The sequence below is a fragment of the Stegodyphus dumicola genome, chromosome 7 (genome assembly GCF_044657685.1).
Source record: "Stegodyphus dumicola isolate Sdum_Otavi_A_Nest chromosome 7, ASM4465768v1".
In the NCBI taxonomy this organism is placed as follows: Eukaryota; Metazoa; Arthropoda; class Arachnida; order Araneae; family Eresidae; genus Stegodyphus; species Stegodyphus dumicola.
The window spans coordinates 9,665,916-9,684,577 of record NC_140774.1 but is presented as its reverse complement, the minus strand read 5'-3'; the positions used below and the strand labels follow the sequence as shown (position 1 = coordinate 9,684,577).

At 29.9% G+C, this 18,662-nt stretch overlaps 1 protein-coding gene across 1 annotated transcript in view; it reads left to right on the top strand.

Annotated features, from left to right (window-relative positions):
* The window catches only part of Rpt1 (26S proteasome regulatory subunit Rpt1), a 59,715-nt gene that overhangs the window by 19,658 nt on the left and 21,395 nt on the right, over positions 1-18,662 (top strand). Inside the window, exons 5-7 of the mRNA XM_035376946.2 lie at positions 3,940-4,108; positions 4,213-4,377; positions 13,622-13,709. Of these exons, the coding sequence (XP_035232837.1) occupies positions 3,940-4,108; positions 4,213-4,377; positions 13,622-13,709 (422 nt within the window). The remainder of the gene's footprint in view (positions 1-3,939; positions 4,109-4,212; positions 4,378-13,621; positions 13,710-18,662) is intronic.

Below are 18,662 nucleotides of genomic sequence, written 5' to 3'. Positions count from 1 at the left end.
ATTAGATGGCTAATAAGAAAGCATGGGTCACAGCCATAGCTTTCAATGAATGGTTTTATAACGTGTTTATCCCAGATGTCAAAAATTATTTAAGTGAAAAGGGATTGCTTTTTAAGGCAAACTATTAATTTTTTACTTTTTAAACTATTAATTGATATTGCACCTGATCATCCTCATAATATACAAAATGAAAACGTAGAAGTTGATTTTTTACCAAAGAATACAGTTTCCTTATTACAGCCGTTAGATCAAGGAATAATTTCGACTTTTAAGGTATTGTATGTCAAATAAACTTCAGGTATATTTTAGAACAAGCGGAGAATAATGAATTGCTTACACTTATGAATGAAGAAATTTACAATCTTAAATTATGTTAAGCATCTTGGACTGTCATATACTCAGATTATCTATCTGAGATACATATCTCACTTAGAGAGATTTTAAATTGAAGTTTTTGGGAGTGCAAGACAGAATGTGTTTCTGAACTCCGCTTGTTCGCTGCATTAGTTCCTGCCATCTCTGATAATTTGTAATTTTTTGTCTTTGCATTATTGCTGCCAACATTTTAATTTGTTATGACGATAGAGTTATTGAGCCAGCTTAAATTAAATTATATAGTCTTTTACCACTAGCCCACATTTTTAGTTTGAATTTGAATGTTCTTGTTTAATTACATCACCACCAGCTGCAATTGATTTTGTTAGCATAAGAACACGCCTATATGTTTTAAGTTCTTTTTAAATGAGAGGCTTATTTAAATCTTTGTAGTTGCTTTCAGACATAGCGATAATTTGCTTCACATCTGTCGAGGGGTTTGGAAGTATTTAACTTTTACCAGATCAAGTAAACCCTCATAGGTACATTGTGGAGAGGTTGACAAGTTAGAAGATAAAGCATGCAGAAACTAGTGAGAACATTATTTTGCATATTGAGAGAAATTTCTAATTGTTAGAAAAGATGCTTAAAGAGAAAAAAATCGATATAAATTAGACATGTCTGGGCAGGCTTCAAATTAAAAAGATGCATAAATATTTGAGTGTTGTTGCTACAAAATATAAATGTTTTGTAATGTGTAATTATCCTGATATCATTTAAGAATGACTGTCATAAATTGCATGTATTTTAAACTGTGAAATTTTATTAGATTGATGATTGTGATTTTAATAAGGCTTTTTTAAGTATTGTTAAAAAATAAATAAAATTTAATAGTGGCCATGTAAATCCATAATAACTGAGGTTATCTAACTACCTAATTTAATAATTTATAACTAATTGCTTACCCTTAAAAATTATCTCTGCATATTAAAGCAAGTTATTGCCTTTCATTAATCCTTACCGTGGTCACAAGATAAAACACAAAAATGTAAAAATTCATGTAAAACTTATTTTCCGCATGTAGCAAGACCTAAAATAATACAAAACAACACCTCTGGTGCTTTAGTGGCTTATTGGAACCTTAAAGTACATTAACTGGGTTTCAACCCCTGGAACTCTACATGAAGCTACGACGCTAACTGCATCAGACAGAGCCCAACTAACTTTCAAAGCTTGCCAACCATGCCTACATCAGGCCTTTCAGGTTTGTTCTGATCAGCAGGTCTCTGTCTAGGTAAGCAGCGGTGACAACAGCCAGTCTTTTGTTATCAGTCATACTGATTATGATTTTACTTCTCATTTTAACCTATTCTGCTTGACATAAAAATCTATCTGTTATTTATTAAACCTCTAGACTAAGCAAGTATGTGACAAAATGAGACATAAAAAAATTAACTGTAAGTAAAACGTACACAAAATTTCACTTATCTTCTTTCAAATATGCCCAACTATTATAAGTGCAAAATATTTAATGCTGTGTGATAAAATTCATAAAGTAGATTTTATTCTCAAACTTATTAATAATTATGTTAATTAAGCTATGTTTAATAATAATGTATCCTACTTATGGATCTATTTTATTTTTTGGATGGTATTACAATTCAGGCATAGATAATATTTTTAATTGAATTTATTCAGTTCCCATTTGCTCATAGGTCCTTAATTTTTTTCATTCAATGATTCTTAAAAGTACTTAATTTCCATGCGCAGAAATGTGTGCGAACCCTGTTTATACATACACATATCTACTATACTTGCATGTTTGTTCCCTTTTCCTACTAATTTTACTGCTTAAAAACAAGCAGGCGAAAATTCTCTCAGCAGGGGTTATTCCTCTATTTTTCTCCTTGCATTTAAAAAAATTATTAAAATTTGGGACCTTTCTTGTACAAAACAGCAAGCAGCAGATTATTTTCAAAGTTTTCACATCTTACCCCCAAAAAAAATTGTGTATTAAAGAACATAATAAATATTTTGTTTTTATCGACATGAATCCAAGTTAACTGTTATTCCTGTATTTTTATCCTTGCATTTAAAAAAAAAAGTTATTAAAATTTGGGACCTTTCTTGTACAAAAGAGCAAGCAGTTTTTGGATGTGTGTTAAAGTGTATTAAAGGACATAATATGCTGAGCTGAATATAGCCATCAAAACAGTAATAGATTGGAACAATTACCTACTGGAAATTTGTACTCACAGTGTTTTGAGAAGACCTTCTGGTAAAACTGGAGAGCCTAACAAAGTGGTAGAAATTGATGAAACCTTTTTATGGAGTGCAAAAACGAACCAGGTCCAATACCAATTGTTTATTAAATAAAGAGACATCAATTCGTTCAGAATTCTACAGGAATGATTGCCACAACTTTGATAAGATGTCCGCCAACTTTCATGATCAACAGGGTAATGCGTAAATATCCAGATAACTAATTAACACTGTGCCAAAAAAAAAAAAAAAAATTGGACGGTTCTATATCTCCCATTCTACTGGGCTGATTAACAAAATTCAACGTGCGTTTTTCATGTCTCGAAAGCGCGACTTAGAATATGTAGTAGATTTATATATAGTATTATTCTAATATAAGTATTTTTACACAAAATAGGACTTTTTCTGAAATAACGTACTAATTTTTGTCCGTATTTCAATGCAACTCAAATTACCAAGTTTTTTAAAAATTAGCTCTCAGAATTTTAGCTCCTCAATGTTAATTGAGTTTGGTATATATTTATTAAACTTATTTGATTCTTCCTTTCACATTTCAAAATTCAGGTTCATTCCAAATAAAATTCACCCATTTTTTATGATTTATTTTAAAATTTGTATTTTAAAATAAATTTTGAATTATAATCTATAAAAATGTTACCATCATCTTAACGTAGACATATTTCTAAGCATACGTGCAAAAAATTACAATTTTTTGTTCAAAATCTCCAAAGGTATACGTGAATTTATATATTGGTGCGTTTTGAAATTTGGCATATTTGTTGAAAGTGGTAAAGCATCAAATGGGACTTAGACACTTTGCTAAAATTATTTGAAGGTAGGAATGATGTGACTTATTTTCCACTCGATGTAAAAAGGGGAAAGGAAAATAAGTGACCATATATTAAGAAGTTTGTGCCAAGATAAATTTTTGAATTTCTCCATAAATTTCACACCAAATTTTACAAAATTTAATATCTAGGCATAATTTGAGTCATAGAATAGAAATATTGTTATGTTAGTTTAGAAAAAGTTCGATTTTGTTTAAAAATACCTATGTTAGAATGATGCTGGACATAAATCTAATATATATAAGTCGTACTTTCGAAACATGAAAAATACAATTTGAATTTTGTCAATCGGCCCAGTAGAATGAGAGATATAGAACTGTCCCCCCCCCTTTTTTAGCGCAGTGTACATACATATATACAGTGATGTGCAGAGTAGACAGTATATCAATAAGCAGTTAGTTGTTTCATGTTTATATGTATGCTAAAACCTCAGGTACAGTCCACTTACCAAACAATCCTTGTAATATTTTCTTCTAGTTACTTTAAATTTTTACATTTATGATTTATTCTGTAGTGTTGACCGCAACAAGTATCAGATTCACATCCCTCTTCCACCCAAGATTGATCCAACAGTTACCATGATGCAAGTGGAAGAGAAGCCAGATGTTACTTACAGTGATGTGGGTGGATGTAAAGAACAAATTGAGAAACTGAGAGAAGTGGTTGAAACTCCCCTTTTACATGTAAAACTTTCTTTTTAACTGTTTTACTGGAATTCAGGTGAATGAAATTTTTCTGTATTTTCTAAATTTCAAATTGTGTATCATATGTCCTGTTATTCTTTCAGCCTGAAAAATTTGTCAATTTGGGCATCGAACCACCCAAAGGTGTTTTACTTTTTGGACCTCCAGGAACAGGAAAGACGTTGTGTGCCAGAGCTGTGGCCAACCGAACAGACGCCTGTTTCATTAGGGTCATTGGTTCCGAGTTGGTTCAAAAATATGTCGGTGAAGTAAGTAAAATTTTATACATTTTGTTTTTTAAGCATTTCTGTTATAATCTTAAAAACATGGTTCTCTTCGTGTATTAGCAGAAAGGGTGGTTTGTTGTTAAAGCCACCACCTTGATCAGTCACTGAAATCCATCAAGTAACTGTAGGAGTCAGAATTGGCAAACTTAGTCACCAGAATAAGTAGCATGCTTAATTTTCAGACTGTTTTGACTATATTCTTTTTCCTTTAAAATATTTTATGTTTTTAATTTGTAATGAATTGGCAGGGTTTGTATGGTCCTTAAAAGTCCTTAATTTTTTCAAAAATGATTTTTGGTTCTTAATTTTGGCCAAAATGAATAAACAGTCCTTAATTTTGCTCATTTGACATTTCTTATCATTTCTAATGATTGCCATTCTAAGTGTGAATTACGATTTCTCACGAATATGGAATTAAAATTACACGGCTCTTAACCAATCTATTGGCGGATTTGCGTTGCAAACGATAAAAAAAAAAAAAAACAATTAGCTACCCGAACGAAAGTATTGGTGTCTGATTGGCTATTCACCCAATCTTTCGAAACAGGTGTTATCTATAAATTTAGGCAGATTGTGACGAAAGCGTGAAGCCGGAAGTTCTTTAAGAGGCGAAAGTGGTGAAAAAAGGGGGGATTCTGAAAATATTTGCCAAAATTAGAGCAATCCCAACTTGGAAGCCCACAACCTTTCCGACGCCAATAGGAACGAGATGCCTGGAAAGTGCATTTTCAATAAACTGTGGCTTCATCAAGCTGACTACAAAGACTGGATATTGATGTATGGCAATCCTTAAATGTGGTCTTTGTCTGAAACAAATTGAAATTTCTAGAATGGGAGAGTCAGCGCTGAAAATTCACATCAAAATTAAGTTTCGTTTTATCATTTCAATTTGTTTTTACACGGTTTTGCTTAGCTCAATTTCTGTGTTTGTTTCAATTAAGCCATAAATTAATTTTTTATCACCTTCTGCGGAGTTTATTCTCTTTTGCACATACTATATGTATGGGATATTGGGATTATGAGTTTATTTCTGCAGCTTGTCTGTTATTGATTTCGCGGAAAATCTGTTGACTCCATTTCGACTTTAGGTCACCAAGGGCAAATTCGGTAACGCTAGCCGAGAAAAAGTGAAGTTCGGAAATACGTTTTGAAGCTTCAATAGACAATTAAGGTTTAAACCTATGTTGTTGATAGTAATGCATAATTTTTGCTAATGGCGATGCAATTATTAGTTGAAAATAACTAACTAATCAAAAAATTTTTAATATTTTTAAAGTTGAAAACAACTAATTGAAACTAATTTTCCTGAATTAACTAGACGCAAAATTAACTTTCATGAATTACTAAAGTTATTGGGTAGAAGTTTAACTGAAACTTTCCGTATATATATATATTTATACAGTACAAAGTCCGAGGTCAGGACTTCGGCGATCCCAGATTTGAGATTTTTCCGGATATTAGATCATTTTAAATCTACTAAGATGGCACGTAGAAATTATAAAATTGAAAATATGAAATCGTGATTTATGAAATAATGAAGTATTTATGATTTAAAGGGTATCAAAATTTACAAAAGAAAAGAGCTTAATATTTATATGTTTGCTTTATTAAACATTTCTTTCAATGTGAGTTGTTTGATTTGTTTTCTCTGCTAATACTTTAGACTAATACTATAGACATATAATTTCTTGTTCAGTTATTAAGTTCCATTGTTCAAGTCCTGTAATTGCTGTGTTGAGAATTCCGAATAACTTGTCAATCAAAATTTTTTCTCGTTCAGTAACCTCTCTGTTACTTTCTTCACTATTGGTAGCTGTATTTTCTGGATTTAGAACCATACTACAGATTTTGCCCTCCATTAATTGATTGATGATTGGGCATTGTCATCTCAATGAAAAACTTCTATTTAACGTCGCTAAATTTTGCCGCCTGGTGCGGCCATGCGAGCTTTGGCGCTGGTTCTGGCTTTATGTGAATAACAAATCAGTTATTCTTAATTCATATAGCACTAAATATAATCGTTTGTCCTATGAGTATCATTAACAAAATCTATTTTTAGCATAAGGAAAGAAATTTCTGCTAAATCTTCCCTTGTCAACATTTCAGCGCATTAAACTTAAATCTGTAATCGGATAATACTCTATTATTTGGCGTCGTTGCATGATTCATCACTCAAGTTGTCATCCGTTGATAAACATGCGGTGATGAAAGCAAAATACAATAAATAATGATTCGCGATTTCGGCATCAAGGATATAAAATATTAGTTGGTGTAAAATAAACAAATGTTTCAGTTTGAGATTATGCCAAGCAGATACGCAGCTATGGAGTCAAGTTACTAATCACACAAATTTATGCTAAAATAATTATTTCTTCAATAATGAGATATTTTACTTAGCGCCAAACTGAGATTAAGAATCGGGATTTCCGGCATGTTTTTTTATGATGAGAAAAAAAACCTAATGCGCGTGCGTAAAGCATACCCCTTCCCTTCAACAAAGCCCTAAAAAATTGGTTGGTGGTGGCTTTGAGGTCCGGATTTTAGATCATTCCAGATATTGGATGTCCGGATCTCGGACTTTGTACTGTATATATATATATATATATATATATATATATATATATATTTATTCGCCCTCCATTAATGTATGTTAATGTATATTAATATTAGTGTATATATATATATATTATGTAATTATATATATTAATAATGTATATTAATGTTATAGTGAATATATAATATATATATATATATACACTCCATTAATGTATATTAATGTTAGTATATATATATATATATATATATACACACATCTTTCAAAATATAACTTACCAGTATGGATTCACTCTTTTAAAATAATTCTACTTTAATTAAACTTAGAGATAATATAATCAATTAATCAATATTGCTTAGGAAATAAATTATGTATATATAGTAAAAAATGTATATTTTCACTATTCAAGTATTCACTGTGACAAGTATTCCCATCTTGTCACATGAACAGGCCTCTGTGGAAAGGGGCTTCTCTGTAAATAAAACATTGAAATTGAAAATTTAAGTGACTCATCATACATTTTTCAGCGCACAGTATTTGATTACATAAAATTTTCTGGAGGTGTTCTTAATATCAAAATTAACAAAGAAATGAGATCAGCAGCAGCTTCTGCAAGAAGTGGAGTTTGTAATTTAGAAGTTCAGTATTTAGAAGAACAAAAATCTTTAACTAAATCTGAAAATTCAAAGAGGAAAAGAAATATTATTGAGGAAGAAATTGATTATATGAAGCAGAAAAAAAAATTTCTTCAAAGGGACATTAAAGATATTAATGAAGAAGTAGATGCTTTAGCAGATGAAGCTGAGACCAGCAGGAACATTGATTTGTTTATCAAAGCAAATGAACTTAGAAGAATAGTTAAAGAAAAGGAAATAGACATAAATAAATTAGATGTTAAAATAGCTGAAAAGATTTCAGATTTTAAAAAAGCACAAATGTTTTGTATCTTTTATTGTACAGTTTATTATTCTAGTATCTTTCAAAAAACCAAGGAAATAAATTGTATGTTTACAAATCAGTAATTTTAATCTGCAAAATATTCTTACATTGTGATTATAATAGTAGTTGACTGTGTTTAAATAAATATCAAATAAGTTAAATAATAATCATGTAAATCTCTAAAATAGTGACTGTTATTAGTGTAAAATACACTTATACATGTTTTTCAAGAAATTATGTTCCTAATTTAATGTTATCTACTTCATAACTTGTAGGGAGTTAGTTTAATTTTCAAAATTGTTTTATGGTAAGTATTAAATTGAATTTAATTAATAGTGCATAATACACACTTCTGTTAGTTTCTTAAAGTGAAATTACAAGCATGAAGTCGGTTTTTATGGATAATTGCTTTATTCTATTCATTTTTTTGTTTGCTGATAGGTCCTTAATTTTTTCTTTGATGGTCCTTAAAAGTCCTTAATTTTCATGTAAGGAAATGTGTACGAACCCTGATTGGCAAAGAACTTTTTACTTCTTTGTATGATGTAAAGAAAGTATTGTAATCATGAAAAATTCTGAGTATCATATTTCAATGAAAATATCCATTTTGACCGCTTTCATGCAATTTAATAATGTTTTTGCATGATATCTGTACATAAGGATAGAATAAAGGAGTTTTTCCCAAAAAATGTATTATAAAACTGATTTTAAATCAATTCAGAAGAGATTTTTTCATGGCATAATTCATTTTCCCTTTTGGGTTACAATCAGCCACACCAGAGTTATATGAATATATATATGTATGTCAGGATTGTGAATGCGCAGTTGAACACTGAACCTCGTAACTACGTTCGGTAACAGTCGTGGCATTTGGTTAAAGCATACAAATTAAGATAACGACTTGTATTTCGATAATCACAAGTCTTTATTTTCACATATATCCAATCAATTTTACAGACACGTATTCAGTCATAATTAGGTATGATAAATTTCTATGTACATTGGCTTTTTAAAAGGAAATGACATAGTCAGTTAAGAAGCAAAATGATGGGAATGTATTAGCAGCGGCTCAGCTAGTAAAGGAATGACGTAGTTTTTGTACCAAGTCTGAGGTATAAATAGAGCTAATTGGTTAATTTGACATTGTTACATAACATAGAAGATTCTCAATTTTGGTAGAACAGATGAATTTAGGGGCAGAGCACCAAATCTAGAATGTTAATTTTGACATCGCCAATTATTTTTAAAGCAGCTATTGTATTTTATCTTACACACACATATATATATATCAATATTAAATCAGTTTCTGCAGAAGTCTTCAGTGTCTTTTTGCTGAGTGGGACCAAAAGGAAACTTTGAGTTTTTGTGCACCAAAAAAATCTTTCTTTCCTGGTGGCCAAATTACTTGTTTTTGCTTGGAAACTCTAATTTTAATTGTAAAATTTTTTTTACATGTTTTAATTGTATTTGGTGTTTTATTTTTCAATTTATATATATATATATATATACAGTCAAAAGTCGTTAATCTGGACTCGTCGGTACTTCGGCAATTCCGGATTATAGATCATCAGTTTAAATCTGGTAAGATGACATGCAGAAATTACAAAATTAAAAATATGAAACCGTAATTTATGAAATAAAGAACAATTATGATCTAAAGGGTATCAAAATTTACAAAAAAAAAGCTTAGTATTTATTTGTTTACTTTATTAAACATTTCTTTCAGTGTAAGTTATTTAAGTTGCTTCCTTTCATGTGATAATACTTTCTCTTTTATTCTATTAAACAGACATAATTTCTTGTTTAGTTACAAAGTTCCACTGTTCAAATCCTATAATTGCTTTAAATCATATCAAAAATAAAAACATCTGCCGTGAAGATAAGGATAGTGCTGACAAATCAACTTCCAATTCATTACGCGTCATGTCGCGGCGTCTCCTCCCGCCGCAGAGCAGCGTGAAATTGATAAACAGATTTTGGATTTCGAAACATACTTTCGCTTTGTAAATCCTTTACATATTAGTAAATATATATCGGAAATTCTATTTGACATAATCGAAAGTTCAAGCTTACTTTTATAAAATTGCTCTAATAATCTGCAAAAAATAATAAGGATCCAATTCGAAGATTAAGGAACAACGCAATCTGCAACATTAACTGAATTAGATAATTTTTGCTTACCTTTTACCATCCGTTATACATTAAACGCGCATGCGCACACATATATTTACAGCCGTAAAGGTCTTACGCGCATGTGTAAACGCCTATGCGCATGCGTAAAAGCGACGCATGTGCAGAAAGTTTGTAGCTTTGAGGTCCGAATTAATGACTTTTGACTGTATGTATAGTACTCATGTGAAAAACAATTCATGTTTTAACTGTATTTGGTGTTTTATATTTCCAGTATTTTTCAATTTATATATATATATATATATATATATATATATATGTTGAAAAATATAGAACTCTGTTACTCAGATTTATATATATATATATATATATATTTTTTTTTTTTTTTTTTGAGCTCAGAATTTTTTTTTTTTTTTTTTTTTTTTTTTTTTTTTTTTTTTTTTTTTCTTAGATGTTGGTAAATTGAGCATTTTTGCTTTAAATTATATTTAAGAATTATGTTGTTCTTATCTTATCGTTAAGCTTTTTATGCCTTTAGTTAATCTGCATGCAATAGTTATAGAATTATGAACAATTTAAAAGTTGTTTAAGTGCGGCTAAGCTTTTTTTTTCCCTTCCCATAGCAGCCATATTTGTTTGCACTTAAAACTTAGGAGTATAGTGAATTAAGTTATTTCCTGCAGAAGTTTTCAATCTCTTTTTGCTGAGTGGGACCAAAAGGAAACTTTTAGTTTTTGTGCACCCAAAAAAAAACTGGCTTTTGCCTGCTGGCCAAATTACTTGTTTTTGCATGGAAACTCTAATTTTAGTTGTAAAAATTGTTATATCTGTATTTAGTGTATTATATTTTCTATATTTTTAAATTTTTAATGAAGATTATTTTAGGTTTTATAAATGAGATCATTTTATGCATCAGATTTTTTGTGATACTGATAACATGCAACACATTTCTGCCTTATTTTCACCCTTAGATGTTGATCATTTTTAACTGTCCATCAAATTGAAAATGAACAATAGTTTCTTGAGGATACTGATAATTAGTTTTGTACTATTCCGTATTTTTCCCCTCTAGAATAGTTAGCATACCATCAACTGGAAAAGAAGTGGTGTTTTTTTTTCTTGAAAAGCACAGAATTTTGCATAATAAGCTGAAGTGAAAAAATTGCCTTTAAATGAAATTTTTATTGCAGTATGAAAGACTATAAGGAGGATTGGAAGTAGCTGCAATATTTTTTTCTAATTTTTACCAATTTAATTTTAAATGTTGCCAGGTTTTGCCTAAGTGCATACAGTGGTCATTGCTACAGAAAGGTTACATGGTACAATTCTGATATCTATAAATATGTATCATACATATTTATGTGGAGATATGAACATGCAAAATTTCAGTTTTAAAAGCCCAATTTTTAGGAGGGTGTTACTTTTGTACTTTTTGATTAACTGCATTTAAACTGAAATACTTTTTTTCTGCTGTATTTTCTTTTCCAACTTTCAGTCAGTCCACGTTCTTTACAAAGTTTATCAATAGAGCTTACAGATTTTTGACTTATTATTTATTTTTAAATTATTGTAAAAGTTTCAGCAGTTTGTCTTTGATTATACTTAATTTCATATGAGTAAATTTGAATAACTGCAGTTTTGTAAGGTTTCAAATGTTTCTTCTGACCAGTTGGTAATTTAAAATGAAAATTAGAAGTAAAGGAGAAGTAAGTAAACACTGGGTTCGTACGGTCCTTAAAAGACCTTAAGTTTTTTTTAATCGATTTTTGGTTCTTTAAAAGTCTTTAATTTTGGCCAAAATTGGCAAAATGTCCTTAATTTTAATCATCTTTCATTTCTGTTTGTCATTTTGAGTGTGAATTAGCATTTTGGAGGAATATTTTTGGTGATTCGCCGACAAGTATGGTTATCTTTTGAATGAGTTATAATTTCTTCTTATTTCAAATATAAATAAATGGTGGGATAGAGTTTCTGAGCAAGAAGTGAAACATAAGCATTACGAAATTATTTCATTTTTCTAATGAACAGGTCTTAAACAACTTTTCGCTTTTGGGGGATGAGAATTCTTTTATTAAACGGTTCTAAATTTCGGAACTTATCAACATTTTGGCGATTCTATAGAAAATTTTTAATTCCGAGATCTTGGAATTTTTCGACGATTTTTTTAGAACATTGTAACATTGATAAATTTCATTAAAATAATGGTAATGTATTATAATTATATTTAAGAAATAACATTAAAATAAAGAATTTGTATTTTTCGCTGTCATCTTATAAAGTTTCATTTTGACCGCTTATTATACAATATTTTGAATCTGAAAAATAAGCAAGGTATAATACTATAAAGCACAATTTAAGAAAACAGTTCTTAGTAATAGCAAAATAGCTATGTAATTAATTAAAAATGTATTTTTAATATTTTCATGGTAAGAGTTTTCCCATGTAATTATCTCAGAATATGCATCAGTTTTCTCTACAAAATTAATTTTACACTTTTTTTCCACCTATTTTTATTTTTTATTTTTTTTCCCCAAAATATTTCTAGTTTTTTGCTGTCACAGAATTGGTAGGGGTAATTTTTCTTTAGGATTTTAGACATTGTAGCTTGCAAAGTTTAAAAAGTTTGAAAGCAAAACTTATAGACCCACGATTCTAAAAGATTCCAGAAAAATGTCTCAATGGTATTAACACGTAATTTCTTACTTTTTGGAGAACATCTGGAAAAACAATGAAAACATAATATTTAAATGTTTTACTTCTGATACTAGAATTGTTATCTTAACATTTTTATTTTCCCTTTATTTTCTCTACTTTTCTGTAGACACATTCTAAATGCATTTAGTTTTTTTTTAGAATAACAGAAATCTTTAATTAAATCCAAAACTTCTAAAATGAAAAGGAAACATGGAAGAAAGAAACCAAATACATAAAGAGAAAGAAAATTATTCTTCAAAGATATGTACAGTTATTATTATGCAAATTATCTAGTTACTAATTCAGAAGTCAAACAACAAAAATCAGCGTTATATTTTCAAATTTTCACAGGACTAGTTTCGATGGTTTTACCAAACCATCATGCGCTTTTGCAGCTGATTTTCACTTATTTCGTGCTTTACAAAATTTTTTACTGGGATGAACTTTCAGGTATTTACCCCCCCCCCATCAAAACCAGTCTTTCTACAGCAATTGCATAAAAAAGCTGCCTGTAAGATGGCGAGACATTGTAGATAATGGAGGAAAATATATGATTGATTAAAATGTTAAATTGTGTTTTTTATATTATTTAAAAATTTACCGAAAAATGCACATGAATTTATGGACTGACCCAATATAATTGTCAATATAAAAAATAATAGTAGTAATACTGCTTACAAGGTAAAATTTTATATTAAAAAAATTGTTTGAGTTAAAAATTTGTTTAATTTTTTTGTTTTGTTTTGTTTAATGTTTGTGTCAGTAAATTTCATTTTATGTAAGTTGTGTTTTATTGCTGTCCTAAGCAAATTCTGTATTATAATGTATCCTTTCTTATTTAATAAAACTACTGTACTTAATTGGGCATTTTCACATAATATTAAAATTTTGCAAAACATATCTTTCTAGGGTGCCCGTATGGTTCGTGAGCTTTTCGAAATGGCTCGAAATAAAAAGGCATGCCTGATTTTCTTTGATGAAATTGATGCTATTGGAGGTAAATTCATTTATTATTGATTGAATGAATAGTATTCATTTATTATTTCTTCTGTGTATGTTAAAGCCGGTGCGCTAAGAATTATTTAACTGTTTGAACATTTGGCCTCTTTAAGAAGAGACCTGTCTTTCACATCAGCCCCCCCCACCTCCCATATTGATGCAGATAATTTTGTGAAGCTACTGACTAGGGCCTGTAACCTAGGTAGTCTCAACCATGGGGATATACAAGTCATTCCGGAACTCAGGTTTGGATCATCTATACAGTCTGGCCTCGGGAGATTGGTGCAAGACCTAGAACTGGTGGTTCTGTAGCTCGGTGTTAGATGGCACTGAGTTTGCTAGGTAATGTCCTGATGTTACAGACAGCCTGCATAGTACTGGCAAGTGCAATTTGATGGCCAGTTAGATCTTTAGGCATTCATGTTACATCCCTCATGAAATGCTGATAACAGGAAGTAATGTCCCCTCGGACCCAGAACGTCAGGGGGGTTGGAGTAGTATAAAGTCTGAGGCTATGAGATTCAGATTGAGGCCTGGATCTGCAGAATATTAAGTGATTTTAATGAGCTACTAAGTGGAATTTTGGATAACTGGGTTGAGGCTGAGAGTTGGATTTGTAGTCCAGTTCTCCAGCCCAATCTGAGATAGTTCAATTTATGACAAATCAAGTGTAAACTTCTCCTGCCTAATAGAAGTGTTTCTGAACAGGATCCAGTCACCTCCAGTTGTCTTTAAATAGTACAGGAGAGGAGTACAAAATTTGTTTGCACAACAGTAGAAAAAAGCCTGAAGAAATGAATGGCAATGTACTGATGGGGCTGCTGAAGGCGTAAATTTATCAATAGTAATTGATTCATTAATAATCTAATATTAACTGATTCAAAACTAAACATTTTATTATTTCTGCAATAAAATACAAATTAAATAACTTTCCCTAAAAAAATATTCTGTAAAAAGAGTAGTAGAAGTCTTATTCATTTACCTTTTGCATTTTTCTCTATAATATATAGCATGCAACATGATTGGTCATGATACAAATAATTGCACATCGATGACTTATGGTAATAAAATCACAGATTCTCATGGTTCAAAATTTCAATTTTAATAAACATGATGGTTACGCTTGATGTGGTGATGCAGTTTTCTTTTAATATTTGGGGAAAATTGTTTAATTCTTTAATAACCCTATTAAAAATATGCAAGTTATTTCTTGTTTTCCATAGCAAATTACTGCCATCATTTATGCCTGGTTCCACTAGATAAGATGAGGAAAAAGTCTATATTGCTGGTTCAGTAACTTATTTTAGGATGCTTCTTTCAAAAATGGGGCATATCCATGAGTAAGACTTGTGTTTAAACATTGTTCTTCAATCCAATGAGCTCTTCTTACATAATAATATCAATTTCAAATATATCGCAGTTCAATAGTTTTGTGAACCATTTTGGCACATTCAAATTTTCAGTGTCGAGCCAACATTAAAATGTTCGTTGAAATTTTACAAATGGCTGCTTTAAAACAATATACCATGCTTTCTCGTGCTCTTGTGTTTTATTTTTTTAGACTGGGTACATTGTATAAAAAATTTATATATTTTTGATTTTTTTAAATATGTTAAATAAGTATTGTGTATTTTTCCCTTATTTTTATACGATTTCTTCGTGACGGGTGGGCAACTTTCTTCATCATCAGGCCAAATGAAATTTTTCGTATCATGGTGCAGGCTAGATTACATTAAAGAATTTAATGAAAGAGAACAAAAACAAAAATAATTAATTTATAGGTATACCAAATTCTCAATGTATATAAAACTAAAAATAAAATATCTATCTACTGGAAATGGGATATAGGTGATAGATTAAGATAAAAGAAGCACAATTTAGAACAAATATTTTTATTCTGTTAACAACAAAATAAATACCAGAAAAGGAAAAGAATTTTAAGAAAAATTAAATGAGAAATAAAACCACTAATGAGGCAGAAATAAAATTCATATGTTCGTGATCCGTAATTTCTTTGAATTTGGATTCAAATCACTCATGGCTATTCGTAAAGTAGCTCATCACTTTCATCCGTAATTCATGATCTTGTTTTGCTTTTTGTATTTTTCATTAAAGAAAATGTAGCTTCGCATAGGTACATAGATCTGAAAAATGTTAAATATTATTTTCAGCATATTTTTAAACATTTTAAACATTCAAACATGTAGAATTAAAGAAGCATAAAATTCTTTTACCCTTTTTCCTGCAAATTGGTTTTTAATTATCGGATTTGATAGTAAATTTATCAGTTACAACTGAATGCAAGGGGTGGTGAAAATTGAACGGTTGGCTTACTAATGATAAATCTTTGGAGATCTTGAAAATCATCAAATCTTCTTATAAATTCATGGTACAAGTAAGTTACTGTAGCTTCATACTTCTTGAAATCACTACCCTTCAAGTATTTCTCTCTTTCTTGCAAAATATGAAAGCAGGTTAACTGTTTATTCTGAAATTGTTGCAAAAATAGTTTTAGCTTAGTGGTAAATGATAGTACATTAGTAAACATGTCTAAAACAAATTGTGCCTACCTTTGCAATGACAGATTTAATTGTTTCTGATATGAAAATCGGGAAAGAAGAAAAAGGTGTTCAGCCAATGTTCATCATGTAGTTCAGAGAATTCATTCAGTTTGTCCTTAGCACTTAAAAAGTTAATTATTACACCTAACAATTTAGAGAATCGCTTTTGCAAGACTAAGCCGCCATATTTCCATGTGATAAGGAATATCAGTAAACTCACAATCAGTGTCTACTAAAAATGCTACGAATTGCCAGTGGCATAAAACTTTTCCATATATAAAATTAACCACTTTCATTACAATGGATATTACATGTTTAAGTTTTAAAACTCTTGTACAAAGGGTTTCCTGATGAATTATACAATGGAGGAAGACTGTTTCTTTTCCTTCTTTATTTCATTCTTATTCTTTTTAACAATCCGATGTTTTTCCCTGTCAAACTATGACATTTATTGGTTGTGATGTTAACAATTTTCTCTTGTTTTTATATTATGTTTATGCAACACTTTTTGAACAGCAATAAAAAAATTCTTCACCAATCGTTATGTCTTTCATAGGATGTATAGAAAGTAATTCTTTTGTTATTTCAAATTTTTTATTTATACCTCGAATGAAAATTAAAGGTTGATTAGTACTGTTAATGACACATGACTCTTCTAAAGCCAGTGCATGTTAAGAACAATTTTCCAATTTAAATTTTAATTGACGACGCAAATTATTTGGAGAATTACCACAAATTTTTTTTTTTTAATGTTTGTTTCTTATCAGGACATAATATTTCAACAAAATCTATCAAACATTGCTTCACAAATTCCTTATCAGAAAAGGATTTGCACTGCTTTGCAACAGTGTAACTAGCTTTTGTAAGAACTCTATATGTGTGTGATAAATTTTTCAAAGTATTTTGTTGTTTTCGTAACACCGATTTTTAATTTTCTGCTTCGATTTTCATTTGTTCCGGTGAAAAAGTTTATATTTAATGAAACTGTTTGCAAAAAAAAATGCTTTTCTAGATTATATTCTTTAAAAATGGAAGTAGTTTCATTACACACCAGGCAAACAGCTTTATCATCTGTATTTGCCATTAAATATTTAAATGTCCAATTATTGTTAAAAATGCAGCATTCCACATCAGTTTTCCTTTTTTAAATCAGTCATCTTAGGGGTTACAAATTATATTTTAAATTAAAAATTGTAATAATAATTTTAAAAATGTAGTTATATTTACAAATATTTTTAATAAAAGTTTATCCTTAGCTGAACTTAGTGTGATCAATTTGATAACAATTAACAAACAATAGATATTCTTTGATAACCAGTCGCACTGAATGCAGCTACCAGTTTCATCACCACGTCGGCCATTATCTTATTATTCAAGCAATAAAAGTTCAACAATGAAATGGCGCAGAGAATGCTTTCCAGTGTCTCATTATGACTCAAAAATGTTTTGCATTCATATACAAAATTTTGCACCACTCTTCAGTTCAGTTCAATGATGGTACAGCAGGCATACAACTACTAATATTTTTAACGTGTAGAAAAAAAAAGCTCAAGATCCTTTGGCAGTGTTTAGAAAATAAGTGCTATTGTGCTTCCAATACAAGACTGGAAAAACAGACACCATTTGGCAACTCAGCAACATGGTAGAAGTGCTTCTCTTTCCTTCAATCAATATAAATTTCAGTTAATGTGTGGGAGCATAATTAATCTTCTTCATTTTTGGCGAATTCAATTAGTTTCGGTGAAATACGTTATGAGTTACTTGTGATATACTAAGTGGTAATTAAAGTATGATAAAAACTCTTAAAATAGTGCTAATCTCAGTTGAAATATTTGTATTGATAACAATTTCAAAATTATTAAAATATTATACATTTTTGTGCATTTATGTAGCAGGCCAGAAACAGCAACTTCGTGCGCCACAGGCCAGCGGTTGCCCATGCCTTTGCTACGTGATATAGCTATATTTGAATAAACATTTAGTTATCAATTTTTCTTGATTATGCCTATTTAGTGGATATTTGTCTATTGACTCCCCCTCTGAACCTCTGATTTATAGTAGATAATGATGATGTCGATTCTGTTTGTTAATAATTTATTCTATTTAGTAATTATACAGGATGATGTTGATTCTGTTTTTTAATAATTCAATTTTGTTTGCTACGTGATATAGCTATATTTGAATAAACATTTAGTTATCAATTTTTCTTGATTATGCCTATTTAGTGGATATTTGTCTATTGACTCCCCCTCTGAACCTCTGATTTATAGTAGATAATGATGATGTCGGTTCTGTTTGTTAATAATTTATTCAATTTAGTAATTATACAGGATGATGTTGATTCTGTTTTTTAATAATTCAATTTTGTTTTCTTCTTCGATGGCTCGACA